At 39.3% G+C, this 16,712-nt stretch overlaps 1 protein-coding gene across 13 annotated transcripts in view; it reads left to right on the plus strand.

The window, feature by feature from the left end:
- The window catches only part of CFAP20DC (CFAP20 domain containing), a 282,240-nt gene that overhangs the window by 206,123 nt on the left and 59,405 nt on the right, over positions 1–16,712 (plus strand). For 10 of the 13 annotated variants that reach the window (XM_070455795.1, XM_070455786.1, XM_070455785.1 and 7 more), the window contains one exon: positions 5,017–5,078. The exons of 2 other annotated variants lie outside the window; for them this stretch is intronic. In XM_070455795.1, the coding sequence (XP_070311896.1) occupies positions 5,017–5,078 (62 nt within the window). Of the gene's footprint in view, positions 1–5,016; positions 5,079–13,782; positions 13,962–16,712 lie in introns of all 13 variants that reach the window. One more of the 13 variants, XR_011483719.1, reaches the window with a different exon arrangement.

Here is a 16,712-nt window from a genome sequence, read left to right on the forward strand (position 1 = left end):
TGTGTGTGTGTGTGTGTGTGTGTGTGTGCATGTGTGCATATGTGGTATGTGGTTCCTTTTCAGAAGAGGAATAGCTGTTAATGGAAAAAGTGATGACCAAAATAGTTTAGACTCTGTGTCAGCCAGCCTGGTCTCAAACCCCAGCTCTGCCTTTTGCTAGCGTGACCACCTGTGAAATGGGAGTAGTAGAGGCCCTTCACTGTGTTGGCATGGTGGGAACGATCGTGTATATGCAGTGTGTGTGCTTTAGGGCCTCAGGTAATAAGCTGACGCTGACTGTAATTTGCTGCTCTCCCAAAGATGCTCTCCTCAAAGGACCACTTGAGTGATCAGAAAAGATTTCTAGGATATTTTCTCTTATTGTGACCACTGAAGGCTGTAAGGGTGGGCTGAGGTTCTGGTGTGCTTGTTTTGATGTGAGCTTAGCATTCAGACTGACCCCTCAGAGCTTGACTTAACTCGTTGTTCCAATATTTCATTATTTCTCTGTCCCACCTCTAATCTAAATTGAAGAAAAGCATGCCTCATGTGATACTTTGTAAGCAGATGCCTCAAAACCATCTTCCTCTAAGTTAATTCCCATGACCTAATATCAAGCACATAAGTCTCCTCAGCTTGTTTAAAAAAAAAAAAAATCTTCGCATGCATCCATCAACGTGGCATACTGCAGAGCATAATATTTGGAGAAAAACGAGGCAAAATGCACTTAATAAAATTGCAAGCATATGGTGAAGTTCTCAGACAAGTTATTTATGGTCTTGATTAACCTTGCAACATTTTTTTGCCATTTTCATAGGTTTTAACATAACAACAGAAAAATATTTCCTTTACCTTTTAACATGACAAGATTATCTTATCTCCTGTTCTTTAATTTAGCCTTCACTTCTCTCCCTCACCCCAAAATATCTAGCAGCTTGATCCTGGAAAAGCAGAGCTTCTTGTGCTCAGTGATAGTTCATTTCATGTGTGGTGTTTCCCCGACTCTAGTGCGTAGCAACAGCACCACCCAGAGGACAAGGTCCCAAGTTTCTAGGCTCTGTTCCATTCCTTGGCTCATAGATGTATCAGTGTTTTACATGATGGCTGCTGGCTGCCATGTGTACAATATGTAATATACTAGCATTTCAGGCTCTTTCTAGTTAATAGGTCTTACTTTGTTCTGATCTACAGATTCATTAACTTCTCAGCTGTCTTTGGGTATAATGAGTTGTCTTTTAATCCTGCTGGTTGATTGTGCTAAGCTGCAGATAAATCAGATGAGCAAGCTGTTCTTTATACCACTAATAGAAATGATATATGAAAACTAATACTGGAGTCAGTGTAGTATCTGTGCTGTCAGGAGAAAATATTAAAATGTGCAAGTTGTTGTGTGTTTAATGACTATGAAAGTCACTTCATGAAATAAACTTTTCTCTTTCTTAGAGGGTTGTCTATTATATCTTATGTTGTCTCAAATTTAGCAATGTGGCAAGCATTTTCTTTGATTTTAAATATATAGTTACATATCAGAAGAATGAAATCAAATTAATTTATGGCAAGGAGATAGTCCTACATATATCAAATACATGTATTTCAGGACCACTTTTTCTTCCTGCCATTAACTGAACTGAGTTTGTCATATTTGTTATTCAAAACCTATTTATTTACTGATTGAAGTGAACCTCTGAGCTAGATTAAGCCCTGCGACTTACTGATTAAGAGGGTAAACTGAGGAATGAAACTGGATGGGTTCAAATTCAGGCCCCACTATTTCCTGACTGGCATGACCTTAGGTTAACACCCCCTTCTTCAAATGATCACTCCACCCTCTGGAGAACAGAAATGGTTACAGAATCCTATTTCCTCCTCATTTAGATGCAGTTGTTAATCCTATCTATTTCATAGAACTGTGAAAAAATGGAAAAAAGTAAAAAAGTGAAGTAGCTCAGTTGTGTCCCACTCTTTGCGACCCCCTGGACTGTAGCCTACCAGGCTCCTCCATCCATGGATCTTCCAGGTAAGAATACTGGAATGGGTTGCCATTTCCTTCTCCAGGGGATTTTCCCAACCCAGGGATTGAACCCAGGTCTCCCACATTGTAGGCAGACGCTTTACCTTCTGAGCCACCAGGGAAGTCCAGCAAGGATTTAACACAGAGCAAGTCCTCAATAAATATCAGTTACTACTGTTATTACTTATTGTTGTCTTGGTTATTTGTAGGGCTTCCCTCGTGGCTTAGCTGGTAAAGAATCCGCCTGCAATTTGGGAGACCTGGGTTGGATCCCTGGGTTGGGAAGATCCCCTGGAGAAGGGAAAGGCTACCCTCTCCAGTATTCTGGCCTGGAGAATTCCATGGACTGGTCATTTGTAGGTGTTCGTTATTATTCCTGTGCTGCTTCTTGCTGAATTCCAAAATAAAAAAAATTGATCTTATTTTTTTTAACTGGTGCTTTCATGGAATGTTCCCTACCTAGAAGTAGTCAAAACTGGTTTACTGCTGCACATGTACAGAAACCTGTCTATTTCATTTGTGGGTGGGGATGTTTGGCTTCAGACGGTTCATCTGTTACCCCTGCCTCCACCCCCATCATGCTCAGAGAGCTGTTAGAAGCAATTAGGCCATTCTGATGTGGGCCGGGAAAACAAAAAGACATCATTAAAGTGAAAGCTCTGCCTTTTGAAAGCATTAAAAGCAAAGTTGTGGGAACTGGAGTATCGTAAAGGAGCTTTTTAGCTACATCATTGCCGTAATCCCTTCCTGTCCCTGAACGTGATTATGAAATTAGAAGACATGTACAGAGGGGGAACTGAGGCCACCCAATTTTGTATTGTACCCTCCTGAAAGCAAGACTTGGACTCTTCCCCGACAGAGTCATTCGCAGTTGGGGTTTATGTCAGTTTTAGCAGTTACATGTATGAGTCAGAATGCTTTACCATGATATGCTACTATTAAATTTCAATTCACTATTGAATAAAACATTTGGGGGTAAAAACTTAGTTTTCAATAGTAAAAATTAAAGAATTGGGTATTCAGACCTGGTTCCACCACCTTGCAGTTATTTTTAACTGAATTTTTTTTATTTACCTTTCTGTCTATTCATGTCAGTAGTCCTTATTACTTCAAAAAGTTTACACTGATTATTTCTCTATTTTCTTACACTTTAAAATCACTGTGAATGTGAATCTTTTATGTTAGTGTATTTTCTTTACTCCTTGTATCATTGTGTCTGTTTTATAGAAACATGAGCAAACGTGGAAGGGCATGTTTGCCTAAGTGAGAATTTGGTCACAAACCAAACAGCATTCTGTAACCATTTCTATTCTCCAGAGAGTGGAGTGAGTCATTTGGAAGAAGGGAGTTAGGGACAGGTGTAAAATAGAATTAACAGCATAAAATTAGGAAAATGGAAATTTGTCTGAATAGCAGAACTGTGATGCTTAGAGAGTTATTTAAATGCTTCAAAAAGTAAATAGGTGGAGATCCATTCACTAGAGGCCTGAGTACAGCTGAAATTCTGGATGAATACTAATGAATATATTACTGGGAGTATTTCTACACCACTGTGAGTTGGTCTAGAGAACCTGTTAGGCATTTTGCTTACTAATTCCTTTTATGCTGTGAAATAATAAAGCCTAAATCATAGAACTAAATTTTACTTGCAGAGTGCTGGAAGTCTTATTTCTCCAGTGAGATCAAATATGTCTTATGATATGTTTTTCCTTCTACTGTTCTCCCAGCTGTTCTTCTTATTACTGAAATGGTGATGTATTGATATTCGTTCAATTACCAAAGTATCTGAGCACATTTAAATTCATAGTGCATCACAGATAGGCTAAGTGACTGTGGTTATCAGACAGGGTGTTTGATTTAAAGAAACACTTCCAAGAGATTATTTATAGAGAAAAACGGTTTAAAGAATTCCCATCACCCATGTCATTAATATTTTAGGACCCCACTAAGTTAAGGAATATGTGGAAAATAAGGAAGATGTGCCTTTTATGTACAGGCATCATTGCCACACTGTTTTCTTCAGCTGGGGCCACATTATGGCTGAGAAAACCTTAACACCTTAAAACCTTAACACCAACCCCATTAAGTAAGGAAGTAACAGAAGTCTTTTAAATGCTATTCAGATATGTATACCAAATTCAAAATTGTAATGAAATGAGAGTGTTAAAAATGGTTTTCATATTAGAATTACATGGTTGCTAACCACATAAAAGAAATACTTTGAGGAGATGTTCAAAAAGAATTTCTATCAGATATAATGGAATTTTCTCCCTTTATAGAACAAAGGAAAAACGTCAAGTTGCGTTGGAGGCAAGTATTTAAGGCTTACATGAAATGTAGTTTTTTAGCTATGTTTTGGAAAAGGTTTCTTGCGGAGGAGAAAATTCAGATTTCATATGTTTGTTAGGTATTGGAATCAGTTCTTTCAGTTCTGTGATTAATGCTTGAGGTTCTATTATGCTAGGGGAAACTGACTGCCTTGACCTAAGATTTATATGTGCAATTCCAATAATGAAAGTAACCATTGTCCTTGCAAATTTAGTAACATTGGGATATAAATATATGTATATGCTGTATCTAATAATGAAAATAGATAATATCATTGCAAATTTAGTAATATTGAGATATAAATATATGTATATTCCCTATCTCTGAGTCTCCAGTCATTTGCTAACATATGCTATGCAGCATTAATTCCAGGAGACATTTTGTTTTGTTGTATCTGGAAATAGCAACCTTTGTTAGCAGTGTAAAAACTCCACAAAGAGGAGAATTCCACACATGAACTTTAGTCACACCATAGATGCTGTCTAATCCAGTGACTGGCCATTAAAATAACCTCTGCTTTCCCTCATATACCACGTTGTTACTTCCTGGATCTCCCAAACAACCTTCAACTCTTCGTAAAATAACCTTCTTACAGGTTATTTCTCAGGAAAAAAACTAAAGTAGTTAGAGTGCATGTGAAAGTTTATATAAAGAGCATTATGCTGATTAGTACCTCAGATATGTTTTATCTTTTACAGCCTGTCAACCAGGGCCGTCACTATCAGAAAGAAATGAACCCACCTTCTCCTTCTAACCCCCGGTAAGAATCATTAAAAAGCTAAATTTAAAACAGGGATTATTTAGGGATTGACTCTCCATTTTTCTTGGTTTCTTAAAATTGTTTCCCAAACTTCTGAAGAGCTTGCAAAGTTCTTTTTGTTAGAAGTTTTAGTTTAGTCTACTCTTCTTAATCAGACTGTGTTGTCTTGATTAATAGTGTAACTAGGTTTTTATGGCACTTCTGCCTTTTACTAGCTGGGGGACTTTGAGAAAGTCATTTGAGTCAGAGTAATTCAGGCATAATAATTACCTCAGTAGTATTTTGGGAATATATGAAAAATCCTTAGCACAGTTCCTGGCAACATAGCAAACTCTCTTTAAATGTTCATTTACTTAGTATTATTCTGTTTGCATAGATATTTCATCTTAATAGGTACTTGATGTTCAGTGCATTTTAGACATAAATCTTTGTATCACCTGGTGCTTTTACATTCATCAAGATAGCTTATATGAGTTCAAATGGCCATTCTCTTTTTCATAATTTCAAAGTTCATAATCTCAAAATAATTTCATTATTTCAAAAATGTCATTGATACAAGTCATTTGTCAACATAGAAGAACCTTATTTTATTAGGCTTATTAGAGATAAGTGTATCTGAATTAAAGTTTTGAACTATATGTAATATTATATGGATTTTTAAAAATACTTAAATAAGCTATTGATAGTTTATCCATATAATTCAATATCACTTTATTACTGTTTGTTAAATAGTAGGACTTTACTGAAAACCAGTATGTCATGAGCTCCACCCTCAGCATCTTAGTTATTACAGTACAACTCATATCTAAATGCTTCTTATTATCAAGCTCTCTCACCTGAGTGAAACAGACAGGAAGGATTTGTTAAATAAGAATACAGGGCTGTACCCTGGAAGCCAAGGGCAGCCAGGCCTCAGGAGGGCTCTATATTGGGAACTAGAAAGCAGAGAGGCAGATAGGCAGTATCCTGCACCCCATCTCTGCTGACTTCTTCCTATCTGCTCCATTCTTCCAAGCACCAGCTTTCTTTACTTCTCAGTCACATGTGGCTGTCTTGAGTTTACATATTACAGTTCAGAGTAATGCTGAGGCTGACAGTCTATGCCTGAATCACAGTTCCTACTTTCCTGGAGAAAGAATATGGTTGGCCTAGCTTGGGCTAAGTATTCACTTCTGGTCTAATCAGCAATGAAGAGCCAACCAGCCAAGCCATGTCAAATTAACATGGCTACCAGAAAACCATCTACATGGTTTACAGGACTTTTAATGGGGCCCAGAATGTTCATGAGTAATTGTTCTTTATTAGTAATCTCTTCTAAGTGTTTCTGGTTGTCTGTATACTCAATCTGTCTTTCTTGTGTGTTACCTAGTAGGCAGAACTGTCACTATCATAAATAGATATAATAAGGAGTTGAAAATTGAGACTGTAATTTCAGTGTATATAGAAAGATGTTTAAACATTCTTCAGAATAGTTCTCTCTTGATATGTGAATACGAATTTTCTAATTGGCAGCTCATCTAGATTTGACCAATAGACTATCTCTATATGAATAAACTTTCAGGATAACTGAAAGTCTAACTTTGGTCCAAATTATAATAGAACTTGTAAGCTGAGTAAATGAACGTGATAGAAAGTTATGTTAGAAAGTGGAGCATTTTGTTTCAGTGAACGGAAAACAGGGGCCTAATTTTCATCCTACCTCTGCTACTAACCCAGTGTATGATCTCAGGCAAGCCCCTCAACCTGTTCAGACCTCATCTAATAACAAGAACACCCTCATGTGTAAAGGAAAGGATTTGATTTACAAACTGTCTGGGGTTACTTTCAGATTTATGAGTCTGTGACTTTGACGGGACTCATTATAGACTTTCCATATGAAAACCAGTTTTACTATTAAAGGGAACAGTGCCCTGTATAGGAAACATACTTCATAATGTTGAATATATTAATTAATGTTTAGATGTGGTAGTGTATGATTTTAAATATCTCTTTTAAAATTTGATTCACAAAAATAGAATATAAGAAAATTCACCAACTAAACAGACAGCATATTTCATTTAACCACTTAAATGTTTGTTCATTTAGGAAAAAATAATTACACTTTTGCATAATAAAACTGAAAGTCAAATTTCAAAGCAGAGAATCAAATGCCACCAATCCCATTTTCCAGCAGGTTATTCACCAGTTTCCTAGAAAATTATATAGCTGTTCAGAAAGCCTACAGATTACATGGCTTAACTCTTTGCTCATAAATGAATCCAGTAGCTTGGAGGATTGGCCAAAAGGCATTATTGGGCCATAAATAAAGAAGTTGATAAAATTATGAGTTCAGCATAGATCATCATATAAAACTAGGACAGATTCAGTCATGTGATACATGTAATTTAGCTTAACATTGAAAGCAATGATTCTTAAGATTCATATTTATTATATTTATTATAAGTATCCTGTGCTTTAGACCCTAAAACACAGAACTTTAAAATTAAATTTTAAAGTTACAAGATACTGATAATGACTACTGAAAAAGTAAGAAATGAAAAGATAAGTCTCTGAGTCTACCCCCTTGGATACACAAGCATGTAGCTTGAATCTTGAAAGCTTGGTGTGCAGAGGCTCTGAACAATACATGAGAAGCAGGTAGGCCCTTGACTTCCTGAATTAAGTGCTGTTGTGATCAAAATAATGCAAACATAGCGGGGATGGGGGATGTGTGTCTGTGCCGGTCCACCAAGAGAAGCATATGATGGTGCCCTTTGGCAGGTGAAATGGCCACATTAGCTTCAGTGAAATATCTGCAACTACTCCAGAGACCTAAAACCTGAGATTTTTAGGTTATATGTACTCATACCCACATATGCATATACAGAGTCAACTTTCAGTTAGCTTTACTAATGTCACAGAATAACCAATATCCCCAAAGTCTTTTATTTACTTTTTATCCTGGAAAGATTTTTATTTCTGTACCATATTTACCTTCATAGTTTTATGTGTTGATGAGTAAAATTAAAGATAGTATGTAGTCCACAAAGCAAACAAATTTGTGTTTTGAAAAGTAATCTCTAGGGTTAAAATGGGTAAAACACTGCCTATATTCATACATTGGTTTCCTCTAAATAAAGCGTTCACTTGCACCCATAGGGCAGTGCTTGATGTTGGATGCTGTGGGATACAATGGTAATCCTTTCCTGAAATGTTTACAGTCTAGGGATTGAAATACACATGGTTCACCTCATCTCTGTGTGTTTAGATTTGCAGAAGTCACTTCCCCTTGCTTTGGTAGGCATGGGGGGAGTGATATTTTCCATTATTTCTGCCTAACATACCAACTGATACTTAGCATCTCATTTGCTGGGGCCTTGCCTCCTTTGTTCACCCACACTGTCTCTTGGGGCACGGACAGCCTGTATCACAAGATGCAGAAATGGCTAACATAATCTAATACAATTTACAGGAGTATTGGGTAGGAGGAAACAATTTCACAGTTCATTCATGTTCAGAAATGTTTCCTAGCATGTAAACTTGCATGCTGCCATACTGAGCAAAATGGATGCTGTTCACAGTCTTCAGTCATTTATTTTAAAATGCCATCTATTGGTTTGTAGGGTTTAGAGCTGTCCCTCAGGCACATCTATTTATGTGTTTATGTAGATTCTTCAGAACAACCCGAGATATTTTTGTTCAGGAACGGGTTTTATAAAGTAAGCTGTGATTACATTCTGGTTGTCTGTTCATATGGATGGAGTCAATAACCAGTGTTTCATATCACATGATGATCACATTTGCCGTTTTTACAAGTCATAAGAAAATTGAGGAGGAGGGAAGGTAGTCAAAGACTCTGTAAGGTCTCAAATGTTTACAGAAATAAACAATACAGAAAATAATTCTAGACTTCCCAAATAGTCATGAATGGCATGGTTTTCTTTCTAAAGTGTTTGCTTTATGATTTAGCATTTATCCATAGTTTTCAAAATGTCATTGCAGATTGTGTTAGGGCTTGAATCCCTTGCAGCCTTGCCACATGTTTGTGTGATATGAATGTACTTATAACTATAATTATCTGATAAATCCCTGCAGACTTTGACAGATGATTAATAACCACTGACCTTAGTTCATGCTGGCTCAGCCGGCCTGACTGAGGCGAGCTGGCCTATCACTGTAACCTACAGGCGCTGCTCTGGGCTGATCACAGTGGCTTCATTTTTCTTTTCTCTCCAACTGTCGGGACTCCGCCTGGTGAGCTTCTCTTCTTGTGCTTAAGGATTTTTCCCCCACCAACACAAGAGAGAGAAAATGTATAATAAATAAATAAAATTAAATACAGAACTTGATGTCATGTTTCTCATCAAATGATTAAGTTTGGATCATTTTAAAACAAGTAAGTCAGATTGGATTTTCCTCCTTAGACCAAAGCACCACAGAGGATTTCCTGATTAACTGTGCACATAGTTTCTCTAAATGTGGTGTTATTGCTTTTTTCTACTATCTATATTTTGGCATTAAATCTTTTTTGCTTTATTTTGGTTTTGTTTTATCACCCCAATATTTTATTATGGAAAAAAATGACATGTACAGCAAATTTTGCAGGTAGCAGCCATATGTCCCCACCTAGATCCTACAGTTAGTATTTTATTGAACTTATTTTATCACCTATCTATTCTTATATCCACCCACCAATCCACATAAGTTTTGATCCATTTCAAAATAAATTATAGATATCAGGACATTCTTTTAAGCATTTTTGTAGTTCAGTGAAGCCAGACAGGCCCAGATTTGAAAGCACTTGACTTCTATCAACTTAAATTTTCTTATCTCTACATCAGTGACACTGAGTGTTGGTGAAAGATTTCATTTGTTTGCTTTATGAAATACTCAGATAATGCTTTCTGTGTGCAACTCAAAAATGTTGTCTCACTTAATCCCAGCAACAATCCAATGAGGTGAATTGTTATTAACCCCACTGTACAGATGTGGTTTCAAGAAGTTAATGAGCTCACTGAAAGTCACCCTGTCAACAAATGGCATTGCTGAGAGTTGAATTCAAACTCCTTGACTTTGGTATCTACACTTCTAGCCACTACACTATTGCTGCCCTCCACAGCACATACTTTAGCATTAAATCTTAATGATTTGTTTATAAAATCAAAGGTATTGTTTTCACTTTCATTATTTCTCTCAGTAGGTTTACCTAGGGAAAGCTATCAATATCAGTGCCCCTCATTTCATAATCCCCTTCCCACAAATTCACACCTGCTTCTTTAAAGGGGATGACCCTCCATACTGGGGGTCCCCTGGTGGCTTAGATTCTGGTAAAATATCTGCCTGCATTGCAGGAGACCAGGTTCAATCCCTGAGTCAGGAAGATCTGGAGAAGGAAATGGCTACCCACTCCAGTATTCTTGCCTGGGAAATCCCTTGGACAGAGGAGCTTGGAGGGCTACAGTCCATGGGGTTGCAAAGAGACATAATTAAGCTACTAACACTTTCACTTTCACTCTCCATACTCTGAACCCTGGGTCTGAGTTAAGCTCCATGACTGAAGAGCCGTCATGGTGTTCCCCAGATCCCGTGGGGATGGGGTGGTGTCTTTCCTCCCTGTGGTGCTCAGCACAGCCTGACAGGGGTAAGGGCTCCTTCAAAATGTGCACTGAGGGAGGGAACAGAGAGGCATGCCCAGATGCTGTGGAGAAATGAAAATCTTCATCCTGAATGTTAGCCAGTTGAGTTTCAAATATTTTCCCTTATCCTTAAAAGAGTTGCCCACTTCCCTTTCTGAAAATAGAAGGACACTGGCATTGCTTTATTTAATCTCAGGATAAAATTGGGTTTTTGTCAGAGGCTCTTGTTTGGACAAAGTTTTTAAATCTAATTTTTGTGCATGTTCCACTCCCTGCCAACCTAGAGAGCCATAGACAGTGGTAACTATTAGAGTGGCCCTAAAGAGGAGAGTGAAAAAGTTGGCTTAAAGCTTAACGTTCAGAAAACTAAGATCATGGCATCTGGTCCCATCACCTCATGGGAAGTAGATGGGGAGACAGTGGAAACAGTGTCTGACTTTATTTTTTTGGGCTCCAAAATCACTGCAGATGGTGACTGCAGCCATGAAATTAAAAGACGCTTACTCCTTGGAAGGGAAGTTATGACCAACCTAGATAGCATATTAAAAAGCAGAGACATTACTTTGCCAACAAAGGTCCATTTAGTCAAGGCTATGGTTTTTCCAGTGGTCATGTATGGATGTGAGAGTTGGACTGTGAAGAAAGCTGAGCACCGAAAAATTGATGCTTTTGAACTGTGGTGTTGGAGAAGACTCTTGAGAGTCCCTTGGACTGCAAGGAGATCCAACCAGTCCATCCTAAAGGAGATCAGTCCTGGGTGTTCATTGGAAGTCCTGGATGCTGAAGCTGGAACTCCAATACTTTGGCCACCTCATGCGAAGAGTTGACTCATTGGAAAAGACCCTGATGCTGGGAGGGATTGGGGGCAGGAGGAGAAGGGGACAACAGAGGATAAGATGGCTGAATGGCATCACCGACTCGATGGGCATGAGTCTAAGCAAACTCTAGGAGTTTGTGATGGACAGGGAGGCCTGGCGTGCTGCAATTCATGGGGTCACAAAGGGTCAGACACGACGGAGCAACTGAACTGAACTGAACTGAATCTTTAATATATAATATGTATTATTTATACTATATCTTTCGGAGAAGGCAATGGCACTCCACTCCAGTACTGTTGCCTGGAAAACCCCATGAACAGAGGAACCTGGTAGGCTGCAGTCCATGGGGTCATGAAGAGTCGGACCTGACTGAGCGATTCACTTTCACTTTTCACTTTTATGCGTTGGAGAAGGAAATGGCAACCCACTCCAGTGTTCTTGCCTGGAGAATCCCAAGGATGGGGTCGCACAGAGTCAGACACGACTGAAGTGACTTAGCAGCAGCATACTATATCTTTAATAGTAGTTCCCAATACCTTCTATATTCTAATGACTTTCAAAATTATATGTCCAATCCTGCCTCTCCTCTGAATTCCAGACTCATCTGTCCAAGCTGCCAATTTGACAGATGTCCAGTCCACTCAGATCTCTAATGCATAACTCAAATCCATTGCAAAACATAACTTTGTTTTCTTTACCTCTGCATATCTGTTCTTTCTTCAGTTTTCTCCATCTCAAAAATGCCGCCATCATCCCCCTGTTACTCAAGCCAGAAACCAAGAGCAATACCTGGTTTCTCTCTCTAAGTCCACGTCCAGCCTCAGCAAGTAGTACTGGCACTGCCTCCAGTCATAGTATATGCCAGAGGTAGCCATGGCCCTCTCTTAACTGCTACAATTGTAGCCCAAATAGCTGTCATCTCACCTGGACAGACTCTCACCTGGACAGATACCATTGCTTCCTACCTGCTCTCTCTGCTCCTTTGGCCCCTTTGTTTCACTCAGCAGCCAGAGTGGTGTTGCTACCCCTAAAATGGACTGAAGCATGCCCCCGTGTAAAACTTCCCGAAGATGTCCCTTTGCTCTTTGGGTCAGGTCGTCTCCTTCTCCTGAATGCCCACCACTCACACCGTGTTTCCTGCCATCATGCGCCTTGATTCAAATGCCACAGTCCTGCCTCCTTCTCTCAAATACTCCAGACTTGGTTTCACCATGAGAGCTTTGCGTGAGGTGGCCTCTGCGCCTGGTGCTCCCTAGCCTAGAAAGGCCATAGCCTCTTCCTGGCACCCTTGGTAACAAATGGAATCCCTGGGGAATCATCCTGTGTCTCCCTACTGACCACTCTGAAGCTAGGACCATGCCCTACTCAATTGTAGGGCCACCATTCCCCTTGTGTTTCAGAGGACCGAGCATTTCACCAGCAGGGCTGGACAGGTGGCATTCCCTGTCCCGCCACTCTTCCTTCCTCCTCTGCTCTTTTCATCTGGCCTGCCCAGCCTACTTTCAGTCCTGGTTTGGTCATTTATTCTACCAGAGCCTGTTAACTCGAGTGCATTCCTGCTCAAAGCAGCCTGCTCCAGGCCCTAACTGGATGTTACCCCAGAGGACTGGGTACCACCCCTACCACTGGATCAATATTTCTTTTTCTTCACTCTCTCCACTTGTTCTTTGTAGCCTTGCCCTCCTGGGCACCCACCAGTCCTCCTCCAGCTTCTTGTTTGAGATGCCTGCATGCTTTCTGACCAAGTCTCTCCGGCTACTGGGGCTTAACTCTTCAACCTGAGTCTCCTAATTTTCCAGCTGTACTCCAAGAGAGTCTTAAGCCATTAGGGCTGAGGAAATACTCATTGAATATTTTAGGTAAGTTTATGTTTTCCAGAATTACAAATTCACAAAACCCTTTTCCACAAGAGTTTCCAAACAATGTATTACATCTTCCCCTCCCACCTCCACAAAACTTCTACGTCCCTGAAGAATCTTAAGATCCCTGAAGAATCTTAGCACTTTTAACTGTAAAAAATGTGGGATTCTGCAATTACCCAGGCGTACCCAATCACCATTATCCATCCAGATGTGATGAATTCAGAGTACCTCTGGCCCAGGGTCCAGTGTAAAGAAGGTAATTACTAAAGCAACTATTTACCATTACAACATTTTACAGTTTCAACTTTTAATTAAAAGATTCAGATTCCTCTTCTGGAGTAATGAGCACCTTTTAAAAAATCGAAGTACTAATTCCAGTTTATAACATTCACCTCTGTTCTGTCTGAAGGAAAGAAGAGAGGAATACAGGCTGAGATTCAGGATAATGACATGAACCTAAGACACAGAAGACCATGACTTTGGTTAAATATCCATGGCCAGTCGCATCCATAGACTGCCTCACCATTCACTTTGTTACCTCACCCAGAATAGCTCCCCTGGCTATTAAACAAGGAATCACTGCAACAGGTAACTACTGAAAATGTGCTGCAGTTCATACCTCAGTATGAAGTAACGTTCAGTGAGTATTTTTGAAGCACTCACTGTGTGCAGAGCACCATGGAGAGATGACTTTAATATTCCCTTCATGAGTTTGCGGCCTCCCAGGACAGGCAGTCCGGGTACTGTGTGTCATCACAGTAGACTGTGACTGCTTTAAAGAAAGTTACCTTGGAGTTTGGGAGCCTTGTCCATACCTGGCACACAGAAATCATAGCTTTTTCCCAACCTGTTGTTCAGTTGCTCAGTCATGTCCGACTCTGCGACCCCATGGACTACATCACGTCAGACTTCCATGTCATTCACCACCTGCCGGAGTTTGCTCAGACTCGTGTCCATTGAGTCGATGATGCCATCCAACTATCTCATCCTCTGTCACCCGCTTCTCCTGCTGCCCTCAATCTTTCCCAGCATCAGGGTCTTTTTCAGTGAGTCAGCTCTTCTCATCAGGTGGCCATAGTATTAGCTCTTCAGCATTAATCTTCCAATGAATATTCAGGGTTGATTTCCTTTAGGAGTACCCACTCACAAACAGCTTTTGTTGGCAGTTGGTTTTACTTCTTCCCTGTAATTCCTTTATTTCTCTTGTTAAGCAAAAACATTACTGATTAACGTTAGAGCACATAATTTTTCACTCTCACAATATATTATGCTTACCAGAGTTTACAGCTTCATATTTTGCTGTTCATTACCTCATAAAAACCCACTCAGTATAATAAATATCATACGAGTCAAATGTCCAACCTATTTAAAATTACTTGAAGGAGAAAAGGCAAATGACTTTTAGCTGGATTTGATTGAATTAACACTAACATTATTGTTCTATTGACTCTTTCTTGTCCATTGATTTTTAAAAGCCTTTAGCTTCCTTGCTGTTCATTAAGACAAATCAGATGTAATTTGGTGCTTAGGACAAGAAATGCTGTTGGGTATTGGGTGTATGCATGGAAGAAAATTACATATGTGCTGAAACAAGAACATTATATATGTGCTGGAACAAGACTGGTTAGAAGGGAGTTTCTCATATTTTGTGGTAAACAACTTGGCTTTTAACTTTTGAGGATAACAATAGTGACCTTTGTTTTATTATGTGAAAATTTGGATTAGTAAAAACTGAAGCTAAATGATTACTTATAGATAATGAACTTTATCATTTATTTGAGATGAAAGGAAACTAGCTAGAATTATACATATTCTCATATTTTCCAATTCTTGTGTGTATGTATGTGTGCACTCAGTCATGTCCAACTCTGCAGCCCCATGGACTGTAGTCCACCAGACTCCTCTATCAGTGGAATTTTCCAGAGAAGAATATTGCAGCAGGTTGCCACTTCCTTCTTCAGGGGATCTTCCCAGCCCAGGGATTCAACCTGTGTCTCTTATGTCTCCTGCATTGTCAGGCATCTTCTTTACCAGCTAAGTCAACAGGGAAGCCCTTTTCAGTTCCTAATTCTCTATATTTGTAGAATATATAGACTAATAAGCAACTGAATTAAAGCTAGAAATGAAGGGAGGGTAAAATATCTTCTGTTGAATTAATAGTGAACAATTTTTAAGCATCAGAGCTGTTTGTATTATCAAAATGACAAAGAACAAGAAACCTGAAATCTAGCCTGGCCTGATGTCAATTCCAAAGAATAGCAGGGAGAGATAAGAAAGCCTTCCTCAGTGATCAGTGCGAAGAAATAGAAGGAAACAATAGAATGGGAAAGACTAGAGCTCTCTTCAAGAAAATTAGAGATACCAAGGAAATATTTCATGCAAAGATGGGCACAATTAAGGACAGAAAAGTATGGACCTAACAGAAGGAGAAGATATTAAGAAGAGGTGGTAAGAATACACAAAAGAACTATACAAGATCTTCATGACCCAGATAACCATGATGGTGTGATCACTCACCTAGAGCCAGACATCCTGGAATGTGAAGTCAAGTGGGCCTTAGGAAGCAATACTATGAACAGAGCTAGTGGAGGTGATGGAATTCCAGGTGAGCTATTTCACATCCTAAAAGATGATGCTGTGAAAGTGCTGCACTCAGTATGCCAGCAAATTTGGAAAACTCAGCAGTGGTCACAGGACTAGAAAAGGTCAGTTTTCATTCCTTTTCATTCCAATCCCAAAGAAAGGCAATGCCAAAGAATGCTCAAACTACCGCACAATTGCACTCATCTCACATGCTAGTAAAGTAATGCTCAAAATTGTCCAAGCCAGGCTTCAACAGTATGTGAACCATGAACTTCAAGATATTCAAACTGGATTTAGAAAAGGCGGAAGAACCAGAGATCAAATTGCCAGCATCTGTTGGATCATCAGAAAAGCACAAGAGTTCCAGGAAAACATCTATTTCTGGTTTACTGACTACACCAAAGCCTTTGACTGTGGATCACAACAAACTAGAAAATTCTTAAAGAGAAGGGAATACCAGACCACCTGAGCTGCCTCCTGAGAAATCTGTATGCAGGTCAGGAAGCAACAGTTAGAACTGGACATGGAATAACAGACTGGTTCCAAATCGGGAAAGGAGTACATCAAGGCTGTATATTGTCACCCTGCTTATTTAACTTATATGTAGAGTACATCATGAGAGATGCCGAGCTGGATGAAGCCCAAGCTGGAATCAAGATTGCCAGGAGAAATATCTATAACCTCAGATATGCAGATGACACCACCCTTATGGCAGAAAGTGAAGAACTAAAGAGCCTCTTGATACAAGTGAAAGAG

The sequence above is a fragment of the Odocoileus virginianus genome, chromosome 26 (assembly GCF_023699985.2).
Source record: "Odocoileus virginianus isolate 20LAN1187 ecotype Illinois chromosome 26, Ovbor_1.2, whole genome shotgun sequence".
Taxonomy (NCBI): domain Eukaryota; kingdom Metazoa; phylum Chordata; class Mammalia; order Artiodactyla; family Cervidae; genus Odocoileus; species Odocoileus virginianus.